We start from the raw sequence: 27201 nt of genomic DNA, 5'->3' as shown, positions 1-27201 counted from the left end.
AGAGAGAGAGAGAGAGAGAGAGAGAGAGAGAGAGAGGGAGGTGTTTACTAGAGTGCCACCTGCTGGACCTGATCCTGATGACAGGGAATAGAAACTTAAGATACATGTTGATATGTCGGAATACTTTACTCTAGGCTACAACGTCTCATTGGCTGCTCACAGGATGCCAGTTTTACATCATGATCACACAGTATATGACTTTATTGCAGTCGCACGTTTTTATTATCTTATATCTGTCCATATTGGCTCATCATTTAACACACTAATCCTTGGATAAGAAATAGAAAGAGCAAATATATTACAAACTGTGTTGTCATGTTGACACACATTTTATGCTTGTATGCTCTGGGCAAAGAAAAGGTTGCAATAAAGTGATAATATTAATGAAATTAAACATTAATAAGCTTTTTTTTTTACTTGAATTAAATATTACAGTTGATTCACACCTGCATATTTACATACATGCTGATTTATATATAAGCTACTTTATTGAGCTTTATATTTTGTGCTATATACATCTATATTTTGTAAATTAAATAATATATATACACCACAGACATACTACAAGTGCTTATGGAATTCCTATAGAAATACTATAGGATTATTATGGTAACCCCGTTTAGCAAAGGGCTAAAGTGGGGCACACGAGTCAGGTTTTATGGGCTGAGACCACATGCAAAGCCAAAAGATGAAAAGCATGCGGAAAATGGGTGCAGCCTTCAAACACAAAAGACCCCTTGCTGATCAACAGATCCCCATCTTCCTTTAAAAGCTGCCCCCTCCCTCTCCAACCCCCCTTTCTCTGGTCGAGGTGCATTGTGGGGAGGAAAGTCGTTGCCATTCGACCTCTGCGGGGCCTGCGCGGACGCAGCGAGAACCCTGAAATTCATTATGCCTTTAAAACCTTTATTTATTTCCGCATAACCTACATACTCTCACCGGGAGGGCCAAAGCGGAGAAAAGAAACGACGACGGTCCATCTCTTTCGGATAATTCATCGTTTAAAATCCATTACTGTTGTCGGAGGGGGATACTGTTGAGAAAGTGAAGATTCTAATATATATTAAGAAAAATGTCCGGTGAGAGAAACCGCAGGTCGCTGGCTTTCCGAGGAGGTGGATTAGCTGGGTTAACGGGTTCCAGCGGTATCGGTGGGGGGAACTGTAACAGCTGGGAGGCCCCGGCCTGTCAAGACCGACATTTTAACGGGAACAGGCCGGATCAAGAGGAGGACAGGGATCTGGGGGCTAAAGGATCATCGCAGAAGAGAGTGGAGGGCGCTGGGTCTGTCAGCGATAGCACGGAACCCGAGGCGGAGGAAGAAGAGGACCCGGAAGAGGGCAGCTTGGCAGCCGGGGACGGCGACGATCGTGTCGGTTCTGTGGAAGGGGAGGACGGGTCCAGAGAGGGGAGTAGCTTGACAGAGGGGAACGGTCCCAACGACGCCGACGGCCAGGAGTCGGGAAGCGGAGCGACCGGGTGCGAGACGGGATCCAGGAAATCTGGGGTAGAGATGAGACCGCAGACGTTGCTTCAGAAACACTCATTATTCCATGCTTCGTGGTTGCAAGAATTTCCATGGCTCAAATTTTGCCAGGAGACGGGACTCATGTCTTGTTCTTGGTGTCACAACATTGCCACTAAAAACAGCGACGAGCTTGTCAAAGGCAGTCGCAACTACAAACGGGCCTTGCTGCTGAGACATCACCTGTCTTCTGAACACGGGAGAAATGACCCCACCAAACAGGTAACGTTAGCTCAAGTCATGACGGTATCGCCTTGTTATCTACGTGGTATTAAATACCTGTCACTTATGTGTCATATGTCATTGTGGGGTGTATTTAGCACTAATAGCGACAGTTTCTACAACTTCTGAAACAAACGATGGCGAAAAAGCCCATTGCCTCTAAGCTTCACAATCCCTTCTCCTGGCTGATTAGCTAGCTGCTAGCCCGAGCTAACAGCTAGCTTAGCCAGCTAGCCGCTTGTAGCTTCGCTGTCTAGTCGGAGGTATATGGGCAGTGACGGTAGTGGAAAGCCCCTAGCGAGGATAATGTCGACTAACTAGTACTGACTGGCAAACATACTAAAACACTTTTTAACCTGAGAGACACGAGTGTCTCCGACTCGGTTAACGTCCACATTACGAGTGTCTGCCCACTCATCAGTCAAGTTACACGCTCAAACCTGCTCCAGTATGACACCTGCTAGCTACTATCACACCGGAGGCTGCTCCCTTCAGAGTGAGGGATTCATTGCATGTCATTAATAGCTTTCAATCATTCAAACAGCCCAGAAAGAGCAGCTAAAGGACAGTGTTGGTGCTAATATTTTTCTTGGATGCACACTTTACAGCAACCCCTTTTGTTGCATCAGTGGCTGTCTTGATTGCTAGCTTGCTAGAGGTCACACACAATGGCAAGGGCTCGACCCTAGCAGCCTTTGGGGAACCGCACCCCTACCCAACCCCCCTCCTCTTGGCCTCTCATCATGCAGTTCTGCTGGCTCGCAGTCCCGGGTGACCTCTGGCGCATTTCTTCCTCCTCCACCTCCTCCTCCCTTTGGGGAACTAAATTAGAGGCATTGTGCTAGAATGACCCCCCAAAATCCATACATGGTGTCACATGCAGAGCTGGACAAGAGGAGGAGAGTAAATTATGTTGCCTGGAGCCTGACAGCTTGCCTGGCCCAAGTGAATAGGCATGAATGGGTGAAATAGATGTCAGTAAATAGAATGACACGGCATCACCTGACCCTGTCATCCACATATTTCTGGATTAATGGGTGCTAGTGTTATACCTTTGGGGCATATCTTAGATTAAGGCCCCATTCTGCATGCACAAGTCATATCAGAATATTGCTCCTCTCTACTTAATTGCCATATAAAGATTATCTGGTTGCTAAGCTTGAGTTAGGTATATTTATATTGAGTATCCCTACTTTGAATGCTTATAATCCAAAACAACCAAGCCATTTTGATGAACTATGTCTTTATTGACGTGCGTGAGGTCTTTTTTATTGGTTCATTATTTTTATTGCAGTGTGGGCAACATTTCTACGGTACTCCTTCAGAGACCTCATAAAAAAGGGAGTGCATATTTGCCCGAACAATCTAGTGTCAAAGGGCATTTCTGCCGTCAATCCTTATTTTGAGGGGGGAAATAAAAGAAAAAGCGTACTGTTACGTTCTGTCCCTTGTATATTTCCACATCCGACCTTCTATCCTGACAATGGTCTGGGCTGTCAGGGGAATTAAGCGCGGGGTGCTATTTGACTCTAATTTGTGAGGGAAGAGGATTGCACTACTACATTTAGTTCCTTCCTTTGCACACGCAATCACTAATCAGAATGACTTAAAGTGATCCACTAACTTGTACACATCTCTAATTGGTAAGGAGGGCAGTAAGGGTGGATTAGGAGGTTGGTGTGGCTTTTCCTTAGCGACAAGGACCCCAGACATTGTACTGAGAGGTTATCCAGGCCGTTTCCTCGTGTAGAATAGAGCTGGGACGACAAAGTCCCATTGCTGCGTTATTGGAGATGATTTAATTCTGATTTTTATTGAATTATTTTTGGTGGTTTTGATCTTCCTCTGATTAGATTTTTTCACTTATGACTGCCTTTTGTATAAAACTGTAATCCCCTTCATATATCCAGTACTGTTGAAATAATTAGCAGCAGTGTAGGTTAGGCAAGGTAGCATTGTGAGGCAGTACATTAAAGGGGAATTATGGTGTTATGAGGCGACGTCTTGTTCTATTCACCCATTCCTGACGTTAGTCAGGCCTCTGCTGCATTCGTTAAAGCTAACTCGATTAGCCCTAGCACACCAGGGCAGCTGTGGTAAATGTGGGTCTCCTTGGAGAAGGGGGCCGTTGTCCTTAATTCTCTGGACGCTGTCTTGTACTCAGATTGTTCCCTACACTCACTGGTAAAAGGTTAAGATGAGACAAAAGTAGACCATTGTTTCCCTTAGATCAAATATGAAATTGCATATCTGGGATCTTTATAGGTCAATTTCATTCTCGGTTAAGTACTTTTTCCTTCATTCACAAATTGGTAAAAGATTATGTGTTAAACTCACATTGGTTGTCACAGTGTAATCTCTTGTTGTCTGCACGGACAGAGACTCTATTCTACTACCATTTTTCTGTACACATGTAAATTGCATAACCACCATATTAAGTTAGTTTTCACATCAAGCCCATTTACTACCTTTTTCTCTCACTTCTTTGCTTTCCTGTCTCACTCTTTTTATTTGAATGTCAGTTACAAATTTAATTTCCATCAGCAGTACAGACACCTGTTCCCCAAACCTCTGCAATATTCAAACTACATTCAACCCAGGCCAGGATGAGGCTCATGAAACCGTGCCAGACGATCCATGGTGCCTTATTCAGTTTGACAACCAAACAGATGTTTCACTTGCATCACTGTTTTGGGCTAAATGAGGTTTAAGATAAGATAATGCAACACTTTCTTGATACCCAGGGGGGGAATTCAGATATGCACAACAAGTCAGTTCACCCCCTCAATTGAGTCAAGACAAACACTACACTCATTGTTAAGAGCGAGTCTCCCCGAATGGGAAAGGGGATCCACCCATTGCGGTCTGGTGTCTGCCAGATAGATGGGATGTTTATTGGGGGCCACAGGTCAGGGGATTTGGGTGGGGTGGAGCCAGAGGGAGAATTCTTCTTGTTGAATCCGTCCGTGACTCTACCCTTCCCTCGTTTTCTTCCCCCCATCTCTGCCTCTTCTGTCAGAGCATTGTTAGGAGGCCGGGAGACACTCAGTGCAGCCCTCCCACACCTTGGGCCAAACGCACACAGCGTTATTGTTCTAGCATCTGGGGACAGACTGGTTGAGTAGGGAGGGGGGTTGAGGGAGGGATACAGTAGATATAGGGAGTTGTAAGGACCGGTGGAGATGGCCTCAGGGCAGGGCTGGTCATGGGACTGGATTGATGGTGGATGGAGATAGAGGAGTGAGGGAATGGAGGCAAACGTGTGTGTAAAAGGTAAACAAACACTGGCTGCTGTGGGTCATTATGTTCTGTGGGTACAGTGCTGTATCCCATGATGTGTTATATATGTGCTTTACTGAGGCCACTGCCTCAATAAGCTTCAATTTATGACCATCTTGGTTTGTTTAATCCACCTGTAAATCAGTTATCGGCCATTCACCGTAGATTTTAAAGCATCCATTTTAGACCTAGATCAAAGGATTCTTTCCCCCCAGCACCCCTTGGATTCATCCTCCTTCTGCCTTTCATTCTTCCACCCCTACCATCTCTGGCTCAAATAAAAACCTAGCCACGTCACAACTGGGGGAGGTTGATATTGTCCCCACATTCTCCCTTGGCTCAGGCTGGTTTTGCCTCCAGCATGTGCTGTGCAGGGTTGGTCTGCTGGTTCTCTAAGCTCCCAGCTCACACGTGGCACATCTGGAGAAAGGATGATGCTGCTGCTGCTGCTGATGAGGCCAGTATGGAGCAACTGATCCAGTACCAGGCTGTCCTATTCTGAGTAGAACAAGTGCACACACTCTCACACAGCTCATATCACGACTACCAGGCCAAGTCTTACCTCTTTGGCCCATCCCCTTGCTATGTGTAATGGATAAAAGCTGTGGGGAGTCATGGGGTTATGGGGGTGGGATGGCCAGTTACTAGAAACGAAAAAATGGGTCGACGAATTTCCAGGTACTAGGAATCAGAGAGCACGTGTTTATTTATGGCATTTCTTTTTCTGTTCAGCCCTCACCATCTTCTGAAAGTTTTTGAAGGTATTTTTGTGGCAGGTTGCTAAATATAATTCATCTGCTGCTTATCCCAGCAAGTTGAAAGCTTGCTTGGTCTAAACTTATCAAAAGAGGTGAGCTATGGACACAAACAAAGCAGCAAAAACTGTTTGTACTCTAACTCGGGAGTATATCCAACACCTCTTGTTGTGAGGGCACTCCTGCCCTTCACCACACCAATCTATTCCACCACAGTACTCAACATGATGGCCGTGCCCCTCCAGAGGCTTTGATGTGTATATCATGGAATAATTTTTCCTCCTCTCTCCCCATCCTCTTCGCCCTCACCCACACGCACTCCGGCTCCTTTCTGTGCTGGCGAGTGGGAGCTGCTGTGTAATAAGAGAGTGAGTGCCGAAACCTTTCACAAAGGCCTACAGTGAGTGGACAATGAGCCTCGGGGAGAACACGGGCTATTGTGAAGGCTAAAATGGGGTGACCCAACTCCTTCTTTCTATCGCGCTGGCTTTCCGTCCCCCTCTGCTCCACATTTTCTCCTCCGCCCTTTTTCTCAAGGCTCAAGGTCTCGCTCTCTCAATCTCTGCCTCATGCTCTCACTCCTTTTCTTTATGCGTGTGTTATCAGGCTTTTTCTCTTTTATCCTCCAACCATTTCTCATCTTCTTTTCACACTTACTCCTATCAGCTCTGATTCGACTTTATTCTCCATCAGAACTCCATGATTCTGCCCTCTTGTCTTTTATTATTTTCTGTCCTTTTATTTCTACCAGGCTGCAAAGTACATCCACTTTCCCCCCTCTCTGTCTCTCTCTCATTCTGCCTCTGATTTCATTCCATCCCATCTCTCTTCATCTCTCCCCTCCAGCTGTGGCAGAGGATGATAAGCCCCCCTATACTATCCTGTGTGCCCAGGCTGCCCTGGACAAGCACTGCAGTGTGGAGGGAGTAGGGGTGGGGGGTGGGGGCTGGGTGGGGACCTCAGAGAAATGGATTTAATCTGAATTACTCGAGCTGAAACCCCAGCTGTGTGTATGTGTGGGCAGCTTGGTTTCTGTGTGGTTGTGTGTGAGCGTACATGCATGTGTGCGCAGCAGAGATGGAGGTTGGTGGGGGCAGAAATGCAGGGCTCGAGCAATGTGAATTATTCTGGATTAGGACATCTGCTGCGCAATTCTAAAATGAGCCCTTGGATGTATGCTGCTGCATGTGTGTGTCAAGTGTAAAAACTATAATATAGACTTCTGCACATGCAGGATGTATATGCATTTTTGGTTTTTATTGGGCTGTGTATTTTGAATGTCTGTATATGTCAGCGTACGCACACACATGTGTATAAACTCCCCTCTTCTCTGCTCCGTACCAGGCTGGCCCTTTGCCCTGTTAAGGGGGAGCAGGGGAGGGGGAGTCGGGCTGTTACAGGGTACTAGTTCTGTGCTTCTGCCAGTTCCCCTCCCATCCCACAGTCACATTGTGTCCTGCTTTGGACACTCGTCGACCCTCCTGGTCGAGTTATGGCACGTTTTACATCTAGCAAAAAGATAACTTTATTGCACAGACGCTAAATGTGAGAAAAATCTTACATCTTGCAAATCTACTGTCCGGCCCAGCTTGGGAGGTGATCACCAAGCCAAATTAGAGAGTGTATTCATAAATCATGAAAAAATAAACATCTGTCTTTGTCTGGAGGTTTTCTAAAACCAAGGCATTCTCTAGTGATACAACAAATGAAGTCTTAAAGCTGTACTTTTCAGGATTTTTATTAAAAACAGTGCAGACTAATACAAAAGTAATCCCTTTCAGTCATCACTTATGACCCACTAGAAGTGTGAGGTGGTGTATTTATCTGTGGTGTATTTATCTACAGAGACTCTGCCCTCTGCTTGTTTTTTCTTATTTTCTTCTTCTTTTGCTGTGTTCGGAACGTTCTGGGCACAGCATGCAGTTGAGGTCCAGACTTTTTAAAAAGGTAGTGACCAGGTGGCAGACCGTAAGCAGCACGCATCCAAAAGGAAGCTACAAAAATTGCAGACATGGTGCCAGAAAACTGCAAAAATGGAGAATGAGAGATAATCTGGGGTTGGCTTTCACTTCTGCGATACTGTTAACTGACAATCCCTGCATAGTGCTCCCTGCAAATCTATGAAACAACTTCCTCACTGTTGCTTTAAGGGAAATAAGATTTTCACAAGATGATTTTCCACTCCGTAACAGGGAAAAACTGTTGGACATTGGTTTTGGAAATGTATTGATATAGCCATAGATGACGTCGCTTGCTTTTCTTATGTTTGGTGGTGTATTTTTTGCATTGCTTTGGATATCTGAACAAATGCAGGAGCGAAGTGGCATTATGTTGAGGTTTGTGCAGTACAGCCTAAATGAAATTCAATACGATAAAATATTCCATCTGCCTAAAGCAGTAAGCTCAAGGTTTACTTAAAAGCCCCTCGGAGCAAAGGTTTCTTTTCTACAGGTTAATAGTCAGTCAAGCAAGAAGTGATGCTGGTTTCTCCCCCAATTTATGCACAGCCACAACATATTTTGTGTGAGTAAGATGTGTTTTGTGGTTGTCAAAATGCGGTCTGGAAAATGTAGGAAATGATTAATTATAAAATTACAGGTGAGCCACCTTGAGGTAAAGTCTACCGTAAATCAACATATTAAACGGATTGTGAAAAGCACTGAACGCTGCACTCTAATAATATGCAATTCTGTAGTATATTGGATAGATGTCTCCTTTTGTTTGACTAAAAAAAGGAAAATACTTTTCCCTTTATATTTGAAATTACAGTATTTTGAGGTTTATGAGTCTGTCATCGGGCCTAATGTCATATTTTTTGTATTAGGACTTGTGGAGTTTGAGTTTGAGTTTGAGTTCCATGGAAAAAGGAATTGATTATGGGTCTAGGTAATACTACCCAGCCTAAAGGTAACACGCCTTTTATTGCCTCTTTCCCACCTCCTCTGTCACAGAAGCCTGTCAAACCTGTTTCACCCCTAGGGCAGGTGCTTCGTTGTCACACTGGGAACCCCGAGGGTGTATGTCTGTGCGTGTTTATTGTAAAGACAGAGTTACAGGAAGGGAAAATATATTTGCGTATACATGTGTTTGTGGTTACCTTTGCAAATTACTCATGAGAACACAAAGCACCTTCAACAATTTTCCTCTTTCTTCTTTTGTTTCATGTAAAAGGAGACGATGAGGCCCTCAGACAACGCCAGCCCCTCCACTAACTGCTCAGGGGAAGACTACCGCAACAAGCCCAATGAGAACTCCTACTGTTACCAGCTTCTCCAGGAGCTGGACAAGCAACGCAAAAGTGGCATCCTCTGTGACGTCAACATAGTCGTCTCGGGCCAGGTGTTCCGCGCACACAAGAACATCCTGGTGGCGGGCAGTCGCTACTTCAAAACCCTCTACTGTTTGACCAAGAGCGAGGCCCAGGACCAGGCCACGGTCACACACCTGGATGTTGCTGCTGTGCAGGGCTTCTCCGTTATCCTCGACTTTCTCTACTCTGGGAATCTGCTGCTCACAAGCCAAAACGCCATTGAGGTGATGTCTGTTGCTAGTTACCTCCAGATGACAGAGGTTGTACATTCATGTAGGGCCTTTATAAAGGATGCCCTGAATATCAGCATCAAGCAGGAGGCTCCTGATTCAGTGGTGGTGGACTACAACAAGAGGCAGATGGTGTCCAAAGAGGGACAGAGAGGGCTGGACCGGAAGCCGAGCAACTTCTGGGCCACAAGCATCCTGTCAAAGCTGTCGATCAAGGCCAGCAACAATCAAGGAAAGGAGGCAATGGAAGAAGACGACGAAGGTGTCAGGGTGAAGGAGGAGTCCAGCGATATAGAGGTGACAGTGGTCGGGGGTGAGGGCTGTGCCCTGGTGACCCCCGGAGCCTCCGGTAACTGGCCCCACCACAACGACAACTCGTCTGATTCAGCAGAGACCAATGACACACGGTCGGCGAGTGGCCAGGTATTCGTCTGGAACGAGCCAGCCACAGGTGGCGCTGCAGCAGCACCTGCAGCAATAAAGCAAGAAGCACCAGATGCTGCTGCAGGAAGCGGCCGGAGGAAAAAACAGACCACCACACGGCGTTTTGTGTACAACTTTCCACCAGAGCCTGAAGAGGGATTTGATGAGGGGATGTTCATCCAGCCCTCAGCCTCCTACCCCAGAGAGGACTTCTCCTCCCTCTCCGAAAACGCTGGTATGACACACACCTCTAAACACACTACACACACACGCTCAGTTTTTTCTCCTATAATACATGTATAGCTCTCTCCGTTAACTCATGAATTCCTTATTCCTATTAGTCACACTGTATACTCACTGTAAGCAAAAGGGAGAAGCTCATTTTTCAAGGTAGTGAGGTGTGGGCAGAACTTCTGTTACGTATAATCACTGGAATGTAACATCTGTATGTATGATATGGAAATACATATTTTCCTATGCAGTGTATGGGAAGCTCTGTTAAGACACAATCGGGGCCTCTGTATTGCATTTTATACACCAGTGTCACCAGTGTAGAGCATTCAGTTAGAGGAGCTTTATGCACTAGTGACTACTTAAACTTGCAAAGCACAACAGCATGACCGAGTCAAGGATGAAATGAGATTAAAAGAGGTGGTTGTAGTAACATTTTATGATGCCTGCCAAAATTTGTCATTGGCAAGAGGAGCCTAAAGGAATCACCAGAATGCTTTAAGAGAAATGGAGTGGCATAAATCCTCAGCTAACCTTTTTTTTTAAAGGGTTGGATTCTACCAATACATCCATGTAAAGGCCCTGTGCACTTGTCCATGTAACCAGGGTACGAAAATAACACCTGCCAGATTTTCCGTTTTCAACATAACACCTTTTTATTTCAGTGAAATGTACTGGAACAAATACATACATGACACAAAAGGCAATTTCTTATTTTGGCCAGTAAAAAATATGCTCGGCCGGTGGATTTTTTTCATGTACCAGTTGTCCTGGCCGGTGAGTCACTATATGTTACACTATATGTAACTGAGTGTAACTGTGTGCATTGCGATAATGTCCCCAAAGCCATGAGACAAACACCATCAGACAGACAGCTGAGGCATTGCTGAGACATCAGACGCTGCTTTTACTCGCATCTCTGTAGTCAAACCAGGTGCTGCCAAAGTCTTCAAAATTACTCTGTTGTTAGATTTTGAGTTGCAAAAAAAAGTTCTGACAGTGACAGATAAATAAATAAATTGCTAAAGGACATCTCTGACAACATACAAACCCAAAATCAAGCTTTTATGGGCTATTATTTAATTAAAATGCTTACTATCATAATACGCATGTGTGGTACACATTTTTTCACACATACCTTCTACCTCGCCCCCCAACACCCACACACACACACACCCCACCAACACCCAGCTTGATGCCTCTCTGCCCATCACCATCAGTTTAACCTCTAAACACTTAAATTGCTGTGACATTTGTTTTTTTTGTTTTTTTTTTCCATTTTCAACATTTATTTCAAGCTAAATGATGCTCACACAAACTTACAGCTGGGGCGTCGGTGGCTTGGTGGTGGAGCGGGCGCCCCATGTGCAGGGCTGTTGCCGCGGCGGCCGGGTTCGAGTCCAGCCTGTGGCCCTTTGCTGCATGTCATCCCTTCTCTCTCTCCCCCCTTCACACTTACCTGTCCTGTCCATTAAAGGCAAAATGGCCCAAAAAATATCTTTAAAAAACCCCAAAAAAAAACAAACTTACAGCTGAGCCATAGCATCAGTATTTAATATCTTTGATAAACAATGTATTTACAGGTATTTTAGACGTTAGCATGATTTTAATCTAGCACTGGAAGATTGTACCTTTAAGACTTTTCTTTAACATTTCCTCATTTATGTGAATGCAGACAACATACAGTGATGTACAGTATCTAATCATGTCACACCCATGGTCATCAATTTAGTGCTAATGTGCTCTGCTGCCTGCAGAGGGAAACGCTAATAATGGATTGATATCACAAAAAATATGGATTTTCAGCTTTTCATCGATGTCTGGCTGTTACACTAAGCAGGATATCTGCTTATCAAGCTTTTAACCTGCTGTGCCCAGCCAAGAAGTGAGTCATGCCCAGCCGTGATCTCCGCTAATCACTCCAGAGCAGGGGGCTTGCGAAAGTTACGCCCACTTGGGCTGCTTTGTCTCAGCGCAGAGGTGTGTTGCCACATTGCTGCTGAGACTTGTTCTAAAGATGTTTTATAAGGTTAAGTCCAATTAGATTGTTTTGAATCAATTTCAAGAGGACCTCTTATGCTCATTTTCAGGTTCATACATGTAGTTGGGGTTTTTACCAGAACATATTTACATGCTGTAATGTTCAAAAAGCATGTTGTTTTCCTCATAGTATTTGTGCTGGAACATCTGTATTCCCCTTTTGTCAGAGACGCTCCATTTTAGCACCTGTCTCTTTAAGCCACCCTCCTGAATGAGCCCTGTCTGCGCTGATTAGTCACTGTGTCCAGGTCTTCCGTATCTTGGCTTCTCTGCACCGCCATTGCAGCCAGAATGACTGTAAAGGAGAATAGTGGCAACTCCCTTTAATGGTTCAAATTGGTACGTTGTAATGTTTTATGGAAGAAAATGATGAAATGTGAATATTAAAAGTGAGCTGGAGAGAATGAACTATCCTAAAAAAAACAGTCTATGTGCTGTGGTGGGCAAAAACATGGAATCTCTTTTAGTCATTCAATCAGTTTTTTAATCTTCCTTGATAAAATGTTTGCACACCTTCATCTTCTTCCTTTCTCTTTACCCTTTGATACCGTTCTCTCTCTGTCCCCTAGTCTATCCATCGCTCCATCCATCCTATCCACATACAGTGTAGCGCTCTAAGTAATCTCTTCTTTCAGCTTCGGCCTTCTCCTTCTGTTGGCCCCATTAAGCATGGCACTCCATGTAACCATAATGATATCACATATTAAGTGGAGTGGTATGGACGGGGGGAGGGGATGTGTGAGGCAGAAAGTGTGTGTAGAATGAGAGAGCGAGAAGTACATTTTGTGTGCGAGAGAGAAGCCCTCCCTAATGCAGGGAAATGAAGAAACCAGGGGAAACATTTCTTCCCCCAGGCCTCCCTAAATGCACTTGAATGCTCTTAGTGCCTCCAACTCCTCCTAGGGCTCTTTTTAATGTGTGCACAAAGTGATCCAGGGTGTTGTAATAGCCTAGAGAGACGCTCACTTAAAGACTGAGTTCGTCTGCATGTGTGCTAACTCTCCAACCTTCTCCTCTTCATGTATCTTTGTTGTTTAGCCCTGTGTCGCTACTTAATGTATACTACGTTTCCAAATAAAGATATAGTTAAGACTTCAAGTTGGCTGTTAGTCACAGTAAAAGGTTTCAAGGCAACTGTTTACCCTTAAATGATAGTTTTGTGTTCAACAGTCCATTCATTCATACAGGAGACTCTGTGTCAACAGTCTAAATATAGATCTGTGAATATTAAGTTCCTGTAAGGGCTTAAACGTGTAAAGATTTGTCCGTCTCTATTGTTGAACATGTGTGAGAGGTGGTGTCCAGAGAATTTGAGGCAGAAACGTGCAACACATTATTCAGATGCTGTTTGATGTTGGGGTGAGAGGACGGCCTTTAGCCCCCTTTTTGAGCCACGAGAACAGAACAATTGGTTTATATTAAAATGGTGAAGTTGCATTCACTCCTGTGGGCTGTTAAACAGTGACCTCATACTGTATATATAGTTTCTCAGTTTCCATTGCAGGGAAAGTGTGTTCCAAACACTTTCTCAGTTCCCTTTAAGAGCAGTGATTCTAAAACGCTTTGTAAAGTGTTTCCGGTGTTATTTCATTAGGTTTCAGTTCAGAAGTGTTGTGGCAGTAAAGCTGGGACTGACTGTGGGGTTTTGACAGGGATTTCCCGATGTCGATCTTTGAGGTGAAACAGACAGAGAAGACAAACAAATATCTACAGTACAAGGACCAAATATGAGCTCTCCCTGCCTCAGTCCGCAATGCTGAGTCCATTTCAGTTTTTAAACGTACCCTTAAATGTGCTATATGCGAGATTCAGAACATTAATTTAGCAGCGAACAACTACTAGCTGTACAAGACATAGTGGAGTAATGGTGTCCTGAGCAGAGAATGGAGTCACGCTCCATCTGTGTGTGTAATCCAAGCTTCTGTGTTCGTTGTCGTGGTAGACAGGCCTCACATTGTGTTCCACCGGCTAGCTAATTGCCACCGCTCTACACTTCGCTCATACAGCAGGTACTGCTTAATACGCCATCCCCCAACCAACAGTTGGGGGATGGCATCGATGCATGGCGCCCACCCTCTGGTTCCGATGCTTTGTCGGCACTGTTGCCATTGTTAGCACTTTTTATGCTGTTAGCAGTCAGCTGCTAGTCGCCCTCTCAGCCACCTCCACGATGAGAGCCATGTGCAGACAGTCATGGCTAAGGGCGCATTCACACCAGGATAGTCCGGGGGACTTGGTTTGATTGGGCGGGAACGCCAAAAAATTTCACACCTTCATTTGGTTCAGTTCACTTTCACTCTGCACTTTTTAAAGTGGATCAAAGCGCCTGGACAACGTCGCAGTTACAACAGCTGCTTGTTAGGGGGCGGTATTGCCCAAAACGACCACTGACCAGGAGGAGACAAGGCATGAGGAAGAAGAAAACCCAGCTCACTGATTGGCCTGGACCAAAAAGGGAAATCCATCCCCTTCAGCCGACTTGGTCACCACAAAAACACCAAACACCAAATTGCACTGTGCTCTACGTCACTTCCTCTCTTTGATTCACTTCCTCTCTTTGCTTTGCTGGATAGTCCGTTTGCATTTCTCACTGTAAGCAAAGTGCACCAGGGTTCACTTGCAAGTGAACCGAGACCCCCAGTTTTCGAGCGGACCAAGGTTCACTCGTTTGGTCCGCACCAGAGTTTGAATGAGCGTTCACACCATTCCAAACAAACCAAACTGTCCGTGGAAGCGGACCAGGGTTCGTTGAAAGCGGACCAAATAGCGCCAGTGTGAATGCGTCCTAAGACTGAGCGAAAGGAATGCCCTAAATGTGCTATAGAGTTTTTTAAAGACTCATATTTTGATAATATTTTACTTGTTATTTGTAGGTTACGTTAAAGCTGCTTAATATCGGACCACAGTCATGTATAAATCTTTTTCTCCATACTGTAAAAGCTCTCCAGCCCTGCCTTCATTTTTTACTTCATAAGAAGTGGTTTCCAGTGGTGTGTATGTAATATTCTGAAATTGTTTACGAGTACTTCTGGGTAGAGAGCTGCTGTGTCATGGAGTCTACTGTACGTGTAGCGTCAGAGCGCCCAACTGTATTAATGCCATTTATCAGTCCACATCTCCTGGAACATACATGAAAGATGGCCCAGGACCATTTATGGACTGAACCGTTTCAGTTTGTTCCCACAGCCTCCCTCTGCTGTCTAGGCTTGATTAGTCTTGTATTGCATATAGAGCTCATTTGTTGAGACTCGCTCTGCATATGTGTGTCACATGATGTCTAAACTATTAGGTACGCTTTACTGAGATATTGCTTCATAAAGCAAAAATAAGGCATGACTGGGCACCAAAATCTCATCTTTTGGATGTGAGATGCTCTGAAACTAGACAGCTCTTCTGCACGATTAGTCGTCACTGGCATGCATATTTGTGTTTGAGCCCATGAGCAGTCATCCACCAATATAAGCTGTCCCAGTTTCCCACAGTGATGTCACTCGTTTGGGTTTCATTTCGCTTCAGTTTGATCCGTGCGGTCATGCTCCAAGGGTGGAAACATAGTAGCACAAATGGTGGTATTCTTTCTGCTGTGTTGTGTGCCTGCCCATTTAAAACATGTGCTTGTTTTTAAGGCTTTTTTTTTCTTCTTTTTTTTAAAGGTTCAACAAATAAAATTCATTCATATTTTTTCTAGCCTGTTTAGGGTCACAACTAATAATTGTCTTTATTGATTCATCTATTGATCATTTTCACGATTAATGCAGTTTTTAAAATGCCAGAAAACTTCCAAGAGTCTGTGGCGTATGTCTTTTCTTTTTTACCAACAGTCTAAAACAAATGCATATTTAGTTTGCAATTTTATAAGACAGAGAAAAGCAGAAAATCTTCACATTTTAGAGGCAGGAACCATCAAACATCTCGCATTTTGCTTGAAACAATTGGGGGTAAAAGGAATCACAGGAATGCTGTTGAACGCAGTTGAAAGTGAAGGCTGGTTTCAGTGATATAAGTACTTTGCCACTGCTGTCTGCTTTTACCACGCTGAGCCCACAGCCAACACTCGTGGCCAATAAATTCTTGGGGCTTCTCCAAACAACACTGTTGGATTGTTTAAAGGGTGCATGCTGCGCACAGGCGCACAGGGCAGGTGAAATGTATTTGCATACACACACTCATCTCTGTTGAAGCGTGCATGCAAACCCACCCACGCACAATAACTTCCCCAATCCCTGCAAGGTGCAAAGCCGCCAGGGGCAGCCCCTTCCCTCCCTAATCCACTCTAATGCAGTGGGGCTGTCCTCACTATTCCAAATATTGACCCAGGGAGAGTGGACACACACACACACACACACACACACACACACATATACACACTCACAGGGGCGTGTCTTTAATGGGCTCTAAGCGCTGATGCTGGAGGAACAGGACACACACAGGTGCTCACACACAAGTGCTTACAAAAGCTGAGTGTAAGCTGAGCTGGTGTGAGGGCTCAGCTCTAATTAACCCCCTCCCTGCTGGAGCCCTGGTTACACCATTAGTTTGTTATCGTGGCCTGGGGAACACTGCTTTACATATAGTAGGGACCTGTGTGAGTGTGTGTATGTGTGTGTGTGTGTGTGTTTGTGTGTGTCTGTGTGTGTTTGTTTGCCTGTGTTGTTAACTGAAACTTCCATTGTTTCATGTGGGGGTGGTTAGTTGTGTACACAAGGCGTTGTGAGGTGTGCATCCCCCCCAGGCTCTCAACCACCTCTCATCTCTCTTTCTCCCTCTCGCTTCTCTTGTCCCCCTCCCCCTTTCCCAGAGCTGGCCAATCAGATCCAGTATAGCATCATCCAGGACTTACAGCAAGGGGAGTCCTGGGAGAATGGTAAGACGCCGCACACTCTAGACTACTGCTAAAGCAAAAAAAAAATATATATGGTTGCTTTAAAGAAACTTGAAGTCTTTAACTAAAATGCATCTTCTCAAATGAGTGTGGGCAGTCTAAGTCAGTATGTCTCTGTAAATGAGAGCAGACAAACACCCTGTTACATTTAAGGGCTTTCAATCAGTCTTAAATTGCGTAGTTGAACTGCATGACCCTGTTACATAAAATAATGATGCTATCATGACGCTAAAATGTAAAGATTTGGACCTGAATCTATCAGCAGCGCTACTAAATACTCATACACATTGGTTTTCAGCTGAAAAAAAGCAGTTTGGGGATATAGTTACTCTTTAAAAGCGGTGAGTTTGTGCAGGATGTCTCGTGTCGCATGAGTAACGATTCTCTCCGACCGGTCAGTGGTCTACAGTGTTTTAACTCCACCTTCTGGTAACGGCTCAGCTTGCTTGAAACATCCACCAAGGTGGTACCAAAAAAGTACCAAGTAATATCCACAAGAGAGGCATTAGTAGGTGGCCATTGTCTACAGTACACAAGGCTGTGTGTCCTAAATCCATACTGCACACTCATTCTGAGCATGTAAGTATAAAGAATGAGTGAAAGGATGAAATATACTCTAAAATGACAGCATGCGCAAAAGAAACATCCAATTTTTGAATATGCTGTTAATGGACAGTTCTCTCCCACAATGCATTACACAAAGGGAGTGGAGGAACTGCTGGACGGTAGTAAATAGGGCAAGGCATCGGTACTCGATACCTTTTAATCAACTATCGACTAAAATAACTCAGTACTAAGTAGTATTAGAACTTCTCTAGTAAAACAGGACCTTTAGTTAATCCTTTTGTATCCAGATCTAGAAAAAAAAAGACTAATTTTGCTGCTTCTTTGATTTAATGCGATGTGCGATTGGCCCAATACTGCAGCATATGCATCCCATACCGTCTGTGGTGTGGTTTGAGTTTCAGTTTCAGCGAACCAAAATGCCACCAAAACGAAGTAAGGCTATACTACACACCTGTGGCGTCTGGTGGCATTTCACGCAACTGAATGCTTCAATTCACATGATGGGTGTCAAAAATGGTATCAGTTGAAGTGCTCTATCAGTCTGGTATTGGTACTGATATTGCCTTATTTTTAGACTATATCTGGCCCCAGTAAAAACAAATGTGTGAACACCCTAGAGAACAAAAATAACAGAAAAGCCTTTCTGTTTTAGAAATCATGAAACTGTGGCATGAAGTCACAGTTTGATAGACATCATGGCACAGACGGGTGGAGTTCTAGGTTTAGATATTAGCTGAAAAGACATGAGGTCGGCACAGGAAAGGAGACGGTTGGATCTAAAACTACAAAACTAGAAAAAAATTAACCCCAGTTGAGAAAAATTCTTGCTTTTTTTAAATTAAAGATTTAATTTTCATTCGTAGCCTCCCAAAGCTAATTTTGTCTGCTCTGTTTGTGTAATGAAAGATCGTGAACATTAAATCCTAAACATCCGAAGCCTAAATGAACAGCTAGTGTCACATCCGCAAGGTGCGTCTCTGTCGTGTGCAACACACACACACAGCTGCACAGTGAAATACACAGGTGACCTGCTTCTCATCAACCCCCTTCCTCCTCCACCTCCTCCTCCTCTCCCCCCCCCCCCTAGCAACCTGCCCTGACAACGCCTCTGTTGTGCGCACCCTGGCTCAAACAAAAGGCCCCCCCACACACACACACACACACACACTCTCTCAACAGTGAAGACTAGCCACTCTGTTTGGAGTCTTTTTAAAATCAATAGATTGCTTATTTATTTGTGAGCCCAGCTGTCGTCGGTAGCTTGTTAGCATAAACAAGAGGGCTTGTGAAGACAGTGTGAGGTCTTGGTTTCTTTCTTTTACACACTGGAATAAAAACATGTTAGGCCACATGCTCTGGTTGTTAAATAATGTAATAGTGAGATGTTGTTTTTTGATGTCAGTCATTTTATGGAACATATCCAGAATTGTCTGCACTTCAGCAGTTTGGCAGCACTGGGTAATTAGCATTGTGGTTCATGAAAAGTAGCTGCAAATTGACAGTTTCTTAATATAGCTACGAGGCAGAGTCATAACATTATTAGTTGTACCTCTTCTATAAAAAGCCTTTCAGTTGCAGTCACAACCAGTGATGATTTCTGTAATATCTTACACCAAACTGTGCAGCACAACGACACATCTGCTGCTTTACATTCACTGCTAATATTAATCTGCATCCTTTCTATTGCCATGGAGACTACCTTCAACATCATTGCGGACAAGCACCAGTTACTTAGCAACAGTGACAGCCGGATGGTGAAGTTCACATGGCTGCTACAGTGATCAGCTTTATCTCTGCAGTTTTACAAACTTTGACTAAAGGGGCTTTTTGTGATGCATCAGTTTGTGGTGTCTTATTCCTTCTAATGGCCACCACATCCTAACTCTGTGATTTGATAAACAGGATATTGGTTTCCGACACACCCCTCGCTTATTAAAGGATCTATAGATGCAAATGTAGATTTAACGATCTTCTTCCATCTCCAGTTTGTTCTTCCAGTCCAGTCAAATTAAAATATAAATCAAAGAACCAACTATGGTTGTGTCTTTTAAAGGGACGGTATACGGAAAAATGAAACTCCCATTTTTCCTCTTGGCTGTAGAGCTGTTTATCAGTCCAGATTGTGTTGGTGTGAGTGTTGGAGATATCACACCAGAACAAGCTAGATTGATAAACAACACTACAGGTGACAGGAAAAATATGTGTTTTTGATTTTGGAGGTGAACTGTCCTTTTAAGATGTACTCTTACACATGTTACCTAATAAGTCTCATGCTGACCTTTCACTGCATCTGCATGCTTGTGTTTTTCTCTGTCTCCACCCAGGTGAGTCCTCACACCTAGCCCTCAATAAGCTCAAGTGCCCCCACTGTAACTACATCGCCAAGCACCGGCGCACGCTCAAGAGGCACCTGATCATCCACTCGGGTGTGCGCTCCTTCAGCTGCGACATCTGTGGCAAGCTGTTCACCCGCCGCGAGCACGTAAAGAGACATTCCCTGGTGAGTCCACGTATGCACAGGATCCTCTCCTCTCTATTGCACCACCATGTGATGTGCATGCACCATCTTGTGCCAAACACTACAGTGTTTTGGCCACCCTCATGTCTTTGCTCTCCAGCTCATGGTTTGTGTCCGGGAGCTTTTTGCCAGAGGGAGTGAGCGAGCAGAAAGCAGAAATATTTGGCTATGATATCTGTTTTCTAACGTAGGGAGTATCTTAGAGTCTCTCACAAGGTGGTACCAAACAAATGGATTAGAAAATAGGAGCTGTATCATTGCACAAGCACCAAAACCTGAAAGCACAGGCAGGTATTGTGCTGTTATACTAATGTTAGATTGAGCTTAATTAGGAAGATCTTTTACACCCAAATTCCCTGTGTAGAAAAAGAGGAAAACTTGCTGTACTGTACTACCTTTGATTTCTTGCACCTATTTGCTTTCTTGCCGAGTTAGATGAGAGGGTCGATATGACTCTCATGTTAGCATGCTAAATATGAAGCAACCACAAGCAGCCAATTAGCTTAGCTAAACACAAAGACTCTAAATGGTGGGTGTGTTGCTGGGAAAAGAAACAAAATCAGCCTGCCAGCACCTCTAAAGTTGGGCATACACTGTATGATTGGAGCCCATTTTAGAGAAGTTTTTATTCCACCTCCCACTGTATTAGTAAAGCCAAGGCTCAGGGTTTGTATGCTCACACTGAACATGTAAAATAGACCATAAAATAACCCGTCGGCCCCTGCAGACTGTTACTGCTATTGACTATTGTCAATAAAGATTCCTTTAAAGCTTCAGGGCAGGTAGAAGTTTGTTAGCTGGAGATAAGCTGCACAGTAATGTAGAGACAGACGTCCTGAAACAAGCTTCAACGACCATTTCTGCAAAAATGAGTCAGTCTAAGCTTTTATTCCCTCTTGCTCTCTCTCACACACTCACACACATTAGCAGCACTAACGTACTAGCTGGGTGGGTATACATCACACAAGTGATTTAGTGAGGGAAAAAAAAGCACTGACCTTGGGGAATTAACTCGTGATTCTGCTTCAACTGCCTGACGACGGCCGACCAAAATTTCTGATAAGTCAGAAATTGATCGATCCGGCCATGTTTGGTCCTCGCAAATGACGCCTGATGAAGTTGAAATTCAGTCCAATTCTAAAATGAGTTGAGCAGCTCAAAGTCCGGGTCAGAAACAAGCAGAAATTGTTATTTGAATGTAAGACTCGGTACATGGCGTACAAATATTATTCTTTCCAGAACACATGGCACACTTTTTATATTATAAAGACAGACTCCAGTTCATATAGCCAGTTAAAAAATTTACAAATAAATGAATGAATCCAGAATACAAAACAGAATAACAGGGATAACATGTCATACATGTACCCTGAGCTCTTCTACATGATCGCATCGTTACAGAGGAGACTGATATCTTTAGTCCTATCTTCCATTTTAATGTAAACCCAGAACCGGTTTCGGGAACAACCCTTCCTCCTGATCTCCACTTGTTCTACTAAAGCGTCCAACACAATATATCTTTGTTAATTCTTACAGAAACAAAATTTTAAAATTACACAATTCAGTGTTACCTCCTGCACCCAGTCTGTGAGCTAACTGTCTGCTAGTAGCTTCATATTTAGTGTACAGACATGAGAGAGGTGTCGATGTTCTCGTCTGGCAAGAAAACAAAGTGACAAAGTGACCTTACTCTCCTCATCTCCTCGACCGTCTCCTCCTACAGGTGCACAAGAAGGACAAAAAGTACAAGTGCATGGTGTGCAAGAAGATCTTCATGCTTGCAGCCAGCGTCGGTATCCGCCACGGCTCGCGGCGCTACGGCGTGTGTGCGGACTGCGCCGACTCGCACCAGGCCACTCAGGAGGGCCTGGAGGCCATGGAGGGCATGGAGTTTCCTCGCGACGAAGACTTCGAAGGCGAGGAGGGGGAGTTCCTGGAGGGGGAGGAGCCTACCGACAACGACCAATCAAATTGGGGCGAGGGCAACACTGGTGCTGCCCCCGAAGAGGACTAAGAATTTAAAAAGCTTGAGAAACAAAACTAAAAAAAAAAAAGTTGATGTTTAATATATATGTATACAAAAACTAGCTGGTAAACAATCAACTCCAAAGTGCTATCAAACCTTGAGGTTACTTAATTGTGCAAGTATATGACAAAGAGATGGATTAAAAAACAAAAAAGCTTTGGCAGAGTGGGAACTCCAAGATGTACAGATTTTATTATTGTTAAAATGTGTCCAACTCTGGGCCCAGAGCCCACAAGAGAAAGATTCTATCGACAAATAATATGATAAATCAGGTTTTTGGTGATGTATTTTTATTTCCTGTTTTTCGGGGGGGAGAGTCGGGCAGGGTGATGATGTAGTTTTTGAGTTGGGGTAGGCCAATCATCTAAAAAAGCAAAATGTTAATTATTTAATTTATGAAAAGAGGTTATTATGGTCTTATCGATAATTTTTATTTCTGTTGTTTTTGTCTGCGAGCAGAGGCGCAGCGATGTCTGTCGCTGTCTGCACAATCTGAAAGTATATTGCTTGGTGCTTGTAGAAGTACACAGAAGAAGAGCATTATTGTCCACAGGAAGATTTTTAACTTGCTCTGTAGATCTTGTTTAGATGCGCTAAATATTATTATATTATTCTTTTCAAATTTTTTTTTTCTTTCCCTGCACAGATCTTGGAACCAAAAAAATCTGTTTTGTGACTCTAATGTATCGCAGCCATATTTATGATTAATTTAAGAGGGCTGTGGTATTGTGCCAAACAGACCGCACACCAAGATTTAGCAGGAAGCAAAAACTACTGAATACGCTTAAAAAAAAATTTAAAAAAAAGAAAGAAAAGACAACGTGAGGTTTTTTTTGTTAAGCGGGAAAAAAAGACGACTTAAAAAAAAGTACAAGGGGAAATGTTATTGCTAGCTTTATACAAATCACGGCGTCACAGTAACACTTTATTATTATTATTATTATTATTAAACAAAAGCATTTGACTTTCACTTAAAGCTTGAATTTTGCCAAATGACGAAACGTTTGGTGCTGTAATGCTTGTCGCAGAATACTGGACCTACAGGCTATATATGATGTTTATAATCATAAAGCTTAAACTGACTCAGTTATACATATGTAATCAGCTTAAACTATAGAACACTGTTGTGCTACGGCGACTATCAGGTATGCTTTGCCATTGTTTTTAAGCTTTTATTTTATTTAATGCACACACACACACACACACACACACACACACACACACACATACCATTTTGTAGATCTACCGGCAGTACTTGTAATTTGACGTTTTGAGGACCTAAGTGGACATCAATACCTGTATACGTTTGTTTATATTTGGTACTGAGTTATAAAGTAAATACAGTATATATATATTTTGAATCACTTGAACGTTGAGGAGAAAGAAGTGTGCAGAAAATCATAATGTAAGTCTGAGAGAACTCCATTTTTCATGTGTAAAAGGTAAACAAAATGTCATCGGTTTAATTTGATGTAAGTTTCTTACTTTTTTTTTTTTTTTTTTAGGTCTGCCAGGTAGAAAAACACTTTGTTCCACAAAAAGTGAAGCTCTATGGCGCCTCATAGACATGCACTTACGTTTGTGTTCATGAAAATAATTTTCTTCTGTTTCTTCGCTTCCCCAAAAAGCGGGTCTGAATGGAACTATATAAACTGTTGTGTCTTTTCTTCCAGTGCGCAACTTTTTTATTAGATTTTTTTTTCTTTTTTTTTCTTTTTTTGTTATTTAATATTATATATATATTGACTCCAAAATGCAATCAAGACTGTTAATTTCTATTTGTCCAACCAAAATTGTTGTTTTTAATTATTGTTGAACTATAATGTATGAGAAAAGCCAGGTGAAAACTTGCTTAGTGTAGAGAATCCTTGCTCGTGTCTGTAATTGTTGAGATTTTTAAATGTTTTTATGCTACAGAATCATTCACTTTACCCTAGATGCATATTTTGTTTAATTTTGTCCTTTCCACAGATGTCTCCTTTCTCCTTTTGTTATTTCATTAAGCACATATTTTCTAAAGAAACACGGATTGTTTGCGGGTTAAAACCTTGGAACAGCAGTATCTGTTCATATGCAGTGGATTATACAGTATGTACTGAAGTGCTAATGATACAGAAGATGTGTAACTTCCCTTTACTCTCAGTGGAAGAAGATTAAGATATTTTAAGTCATAGAGATATTCATCCTCTTCGTGTCACTTTTACCTTCAAATCACTGTGGGAGGGGTTATATTACGGATATATATATATCTATATATATGTGGAGATTATATGAGATAAATATATATATATATATGAAGAATCTATTATTTAACTAGTGGATTTACTTAATGGAACACGTTGACGGTCAGCTCCAAACCTCCTGGCGTGGTGGTTTATTTCCGTAAACTTTAACCTTCCGCTCTCTCTCTGTTCACGCTGTGTGCTTGCTCATCACACCATCCTGTTGTCTTGTTTGTTCTTTTGATACTATTTACCATCCTACTGATTTTACTGTAATGAATGAAACTCAAAACTATGATGTATCATTTTAGATTTTATGCTGTATTTGTTATATGGACAAAAAAGAAAAAAACACGAAAAACGAAGCAAAAACACTACAGATGTAAAAGCAGAGGTTTTTTTTCCCCAGCTGTATTTTTTTACGCTGTTGCAAAAGGTTGTATTTTTCAATTTCTCTCGAACTTTAACAGTGATGCAAAACTCGGGCCGCGCCTCAGTGCCCTCCGAACACAAAGCAAATTCAGGTTACTCTTTTTACGTTTTTATCAAAGGTTTTCAAAGATGGAACTACATTCTCCTTTTTTCTGTCTGAATTGTACTACTGTCCCTCTCTATACTACATTTTAAGAATAAAACTTTGATATTGCTTTAACCTTTTCGTCTACTTATTTTACTTTGCTCTTTTGATGATGGTCAGGACAAACCTCTTTCTCTTGGGAGATATCCACTTAAGACTCGGAGCAGGTTTGGTTCTGGCATTCATGTGCATCCCACCTGACATGTTCCACCCATTCAAACACCGTTGCAGACCAAGTACCCCCCCTCATGGCAACAGTACTCTCCAATGGCAGTGGCCCCCCAGCAGGATAATGCACCATGCCACACTGCAAACATGGCTCAGGAATGGCCCAAGGAATGTGACAAAGACCTCAAAGTGTCAACCTGGTCTCCTAATTCCCCAGATCCCAATCTGAATGAGCATCTGTGGCACGTGCCATTAACCCACCTCACAACCCACTGGACTAAATGGATCTGCCGCCAACGCACTGGTGCCAGACACTGCAGAACACTCCCAGAGATCCTGTGTCATGCCTCGACAGATCAGAGCCAAGTCCGATCCAAGCAGGCCCCACCTTGGATTAGGGGTACATATGGGGTACCGGCACATCACAAGAATTATCACTATAATTGCCCTGCTACACACCCCGCCCACGCTCAGGTAGTGGTGGAATGTACTCAGTACATTTACTCAAGTACAGTGCCTAAGTATCAAATTCAAGGTACTTGTACTTTAATTTAGTATTTCCATTTTATGAAACTGTATACCCTATTACATTTGTCTGAGAGCCTTATTCTCAGATTTACAGTTTCATCCCTTTCTTGTCAGGTGAAAACCATGTTATCTCCAGATGTGCTGACTTGAATGTAGGACAAAGTGTTTTTTAATATAAAAACCCTTTTGGATCGGCTGTAAAATACATTTACACAAGACTGAAAGCGGCTGTTCTTCTGACACTCTAACTTGACATTTAAAGGATGCGTGGTTCTCACAGGACAGACAAACACAATGATAGAATGTGAAGCATTGCTGTAGATTAAATGACACAACAGTAGGCTATATAAAAGAGTTAAATTGATCACAACCTTAAACATCTACATCAGTGAAATGCAACATACACATTAATGCAGCAGTGTTATAAATCCACAAACATTAGATATAATAATAAAAAACATTCTACTGCACAATCAATACTTTTACTTTAGTAACGTTGTGAATGCAGGGCTTTTACTAGTAGGGGAGTATTTTCACAGGGTGGTATTAGTACCTTTATACCACTCTACTCAGGAGATTATACTTTTAAATGCAGGGTGGAAGGAACGATTAACTCTTGTTACTCTTGTTACAAGGTAATTTTACTTGTTACTGTTCTAACCTTTCAAACATTAGTGCTTCATACACTCAGTAAAATCGTTTTCTGCTCTCATAAAAATAATAATTAACATTGTCATCCCCAGATTTTGGGGAAAATGTATACATTTGCACAAAAATGTCCAACTTAGGTTACAGATGCGACCATGTAATACAGAGATGGACGACAGGCAGCTAATGCAGAGGGAAAATGTGCTCATATCCTCCTGAGACCCGAACCTTTGTTTGGTATGCTGTTTGAATTTTTCCTAGCTATTTGGTGTGATGTCCACATATGAGGACACAGGGTCTCAGGAGGATATAGAGGGTGAGTTTTGTCAGAGGAAGATGTGGACACAGAGACGACCTGCTGCCTGTAAGGCATGTAGGCTTATATTACTTTGACTCCACTAAAGGAGTTGTGTACTTTGTCCACCACTGGGTATAGTTTATTTAATTTAATTTAATTTTATTTTCTGACAAATCAAGTATTGTGTTGGGTGGGGATTTCTAGTGCTTAGAAAACTGCAGCAGTGTTTCAGAGTTTCCACTAAGTGCCTACACAGTTTGCACAGTGACACAGCTAACACTGACACACCTGTGGTTACAGGATAACAACAGGCTGACACACAACAGACACCCAGAGAAACTCATTCCTGGTGACGAGATGGTATTTTGGGAGATTTACTGACGGCTGCATCTGCAACTAAACCTCTGAAGGAGGAAGAAGAAATCAAAAAACCTCTCACGTTCATCACTAAATCATAATAAATCTGATTTCCTCTCTTGGTACTCCTGCTCAGGAATGTGATCTCTGTTTATCTGGATTCTGTTTCATTAGGATGAATGGGTGAATGGTTTTAGAAGATCATGAAGTCACCCTTTCTGTAAAAGCCAAGGTGCTGCCATCTGCTGTTGGATCAGGATTAAAACATCATTTGGCTTTTTGTTTCTGCTGACACCAGGTGGCAGCACATCTCTTTACATTTCCTCCTGCACAGTCAAACAGTCATCACAGCTCCTGCCCTGTCCCAGTTACTCAGTGGGGCCACTGATGGAAGA

General features: G+C 43.0%; 1 protein-coding gene across 2 annotated transcripts; it reads left to right on the top strand.

Moving 5' to 3' along the window:
• The first annotated feature begins 807 nt into the window (after positions 1-807).
• Positions 808-24876, top strand: zbtb10 (zinc finger and BTB domain containing 10). 2 transcript variants are annotated; one of them, XM_050034398.1, is made up of 5 exons: positions 809-1747; positions 8953-9979; positions 16814-16879; positions 19789-19964; positions 21706-24876. In XM_050034398.1, the coding sequence occupies exons 1-5, from the start codon at positions 1073-1075 to the stop codon at positions 21994-21996; spliced, it is 2235 nt and encodes a 744-aa protein (XP_049890355.1). In that variant the 5' UTR covers positions 809-1072; the 3' UTR covers positions 21997-24876. The 2 variants fall into 2 exon arrangements, with proteins under 2 accessions (XP_049890356.1, XP_049890355.1); XM_050034399.1 differs by lacking the exon at positions 16814-16879 and having other exon boundaries at positions 808-1747.
• The last annotated feature ends 2325 nt before the right edge of the window (positions 24877-27201 follow it).

The sequence above is a fragment of the Epinephelus moara genome, chromosome 22 (assembly GCF_006386435.1).
Source record: "Epinephelus moara isolate mb chromosome 22, YSFRI_EMoa_1.0, whole genome shotgun sequence".
Taxonomy (NCBI): domain Eukaryota; kingdom Metazoa; phylum Chordata; class Actinopteri; order Perciformes; family Serranidae; genus Epinephelus; species Epinephelus moara.
This window is presented reverse-complemented; position numbering and strand designations above follow the sequence as displayed.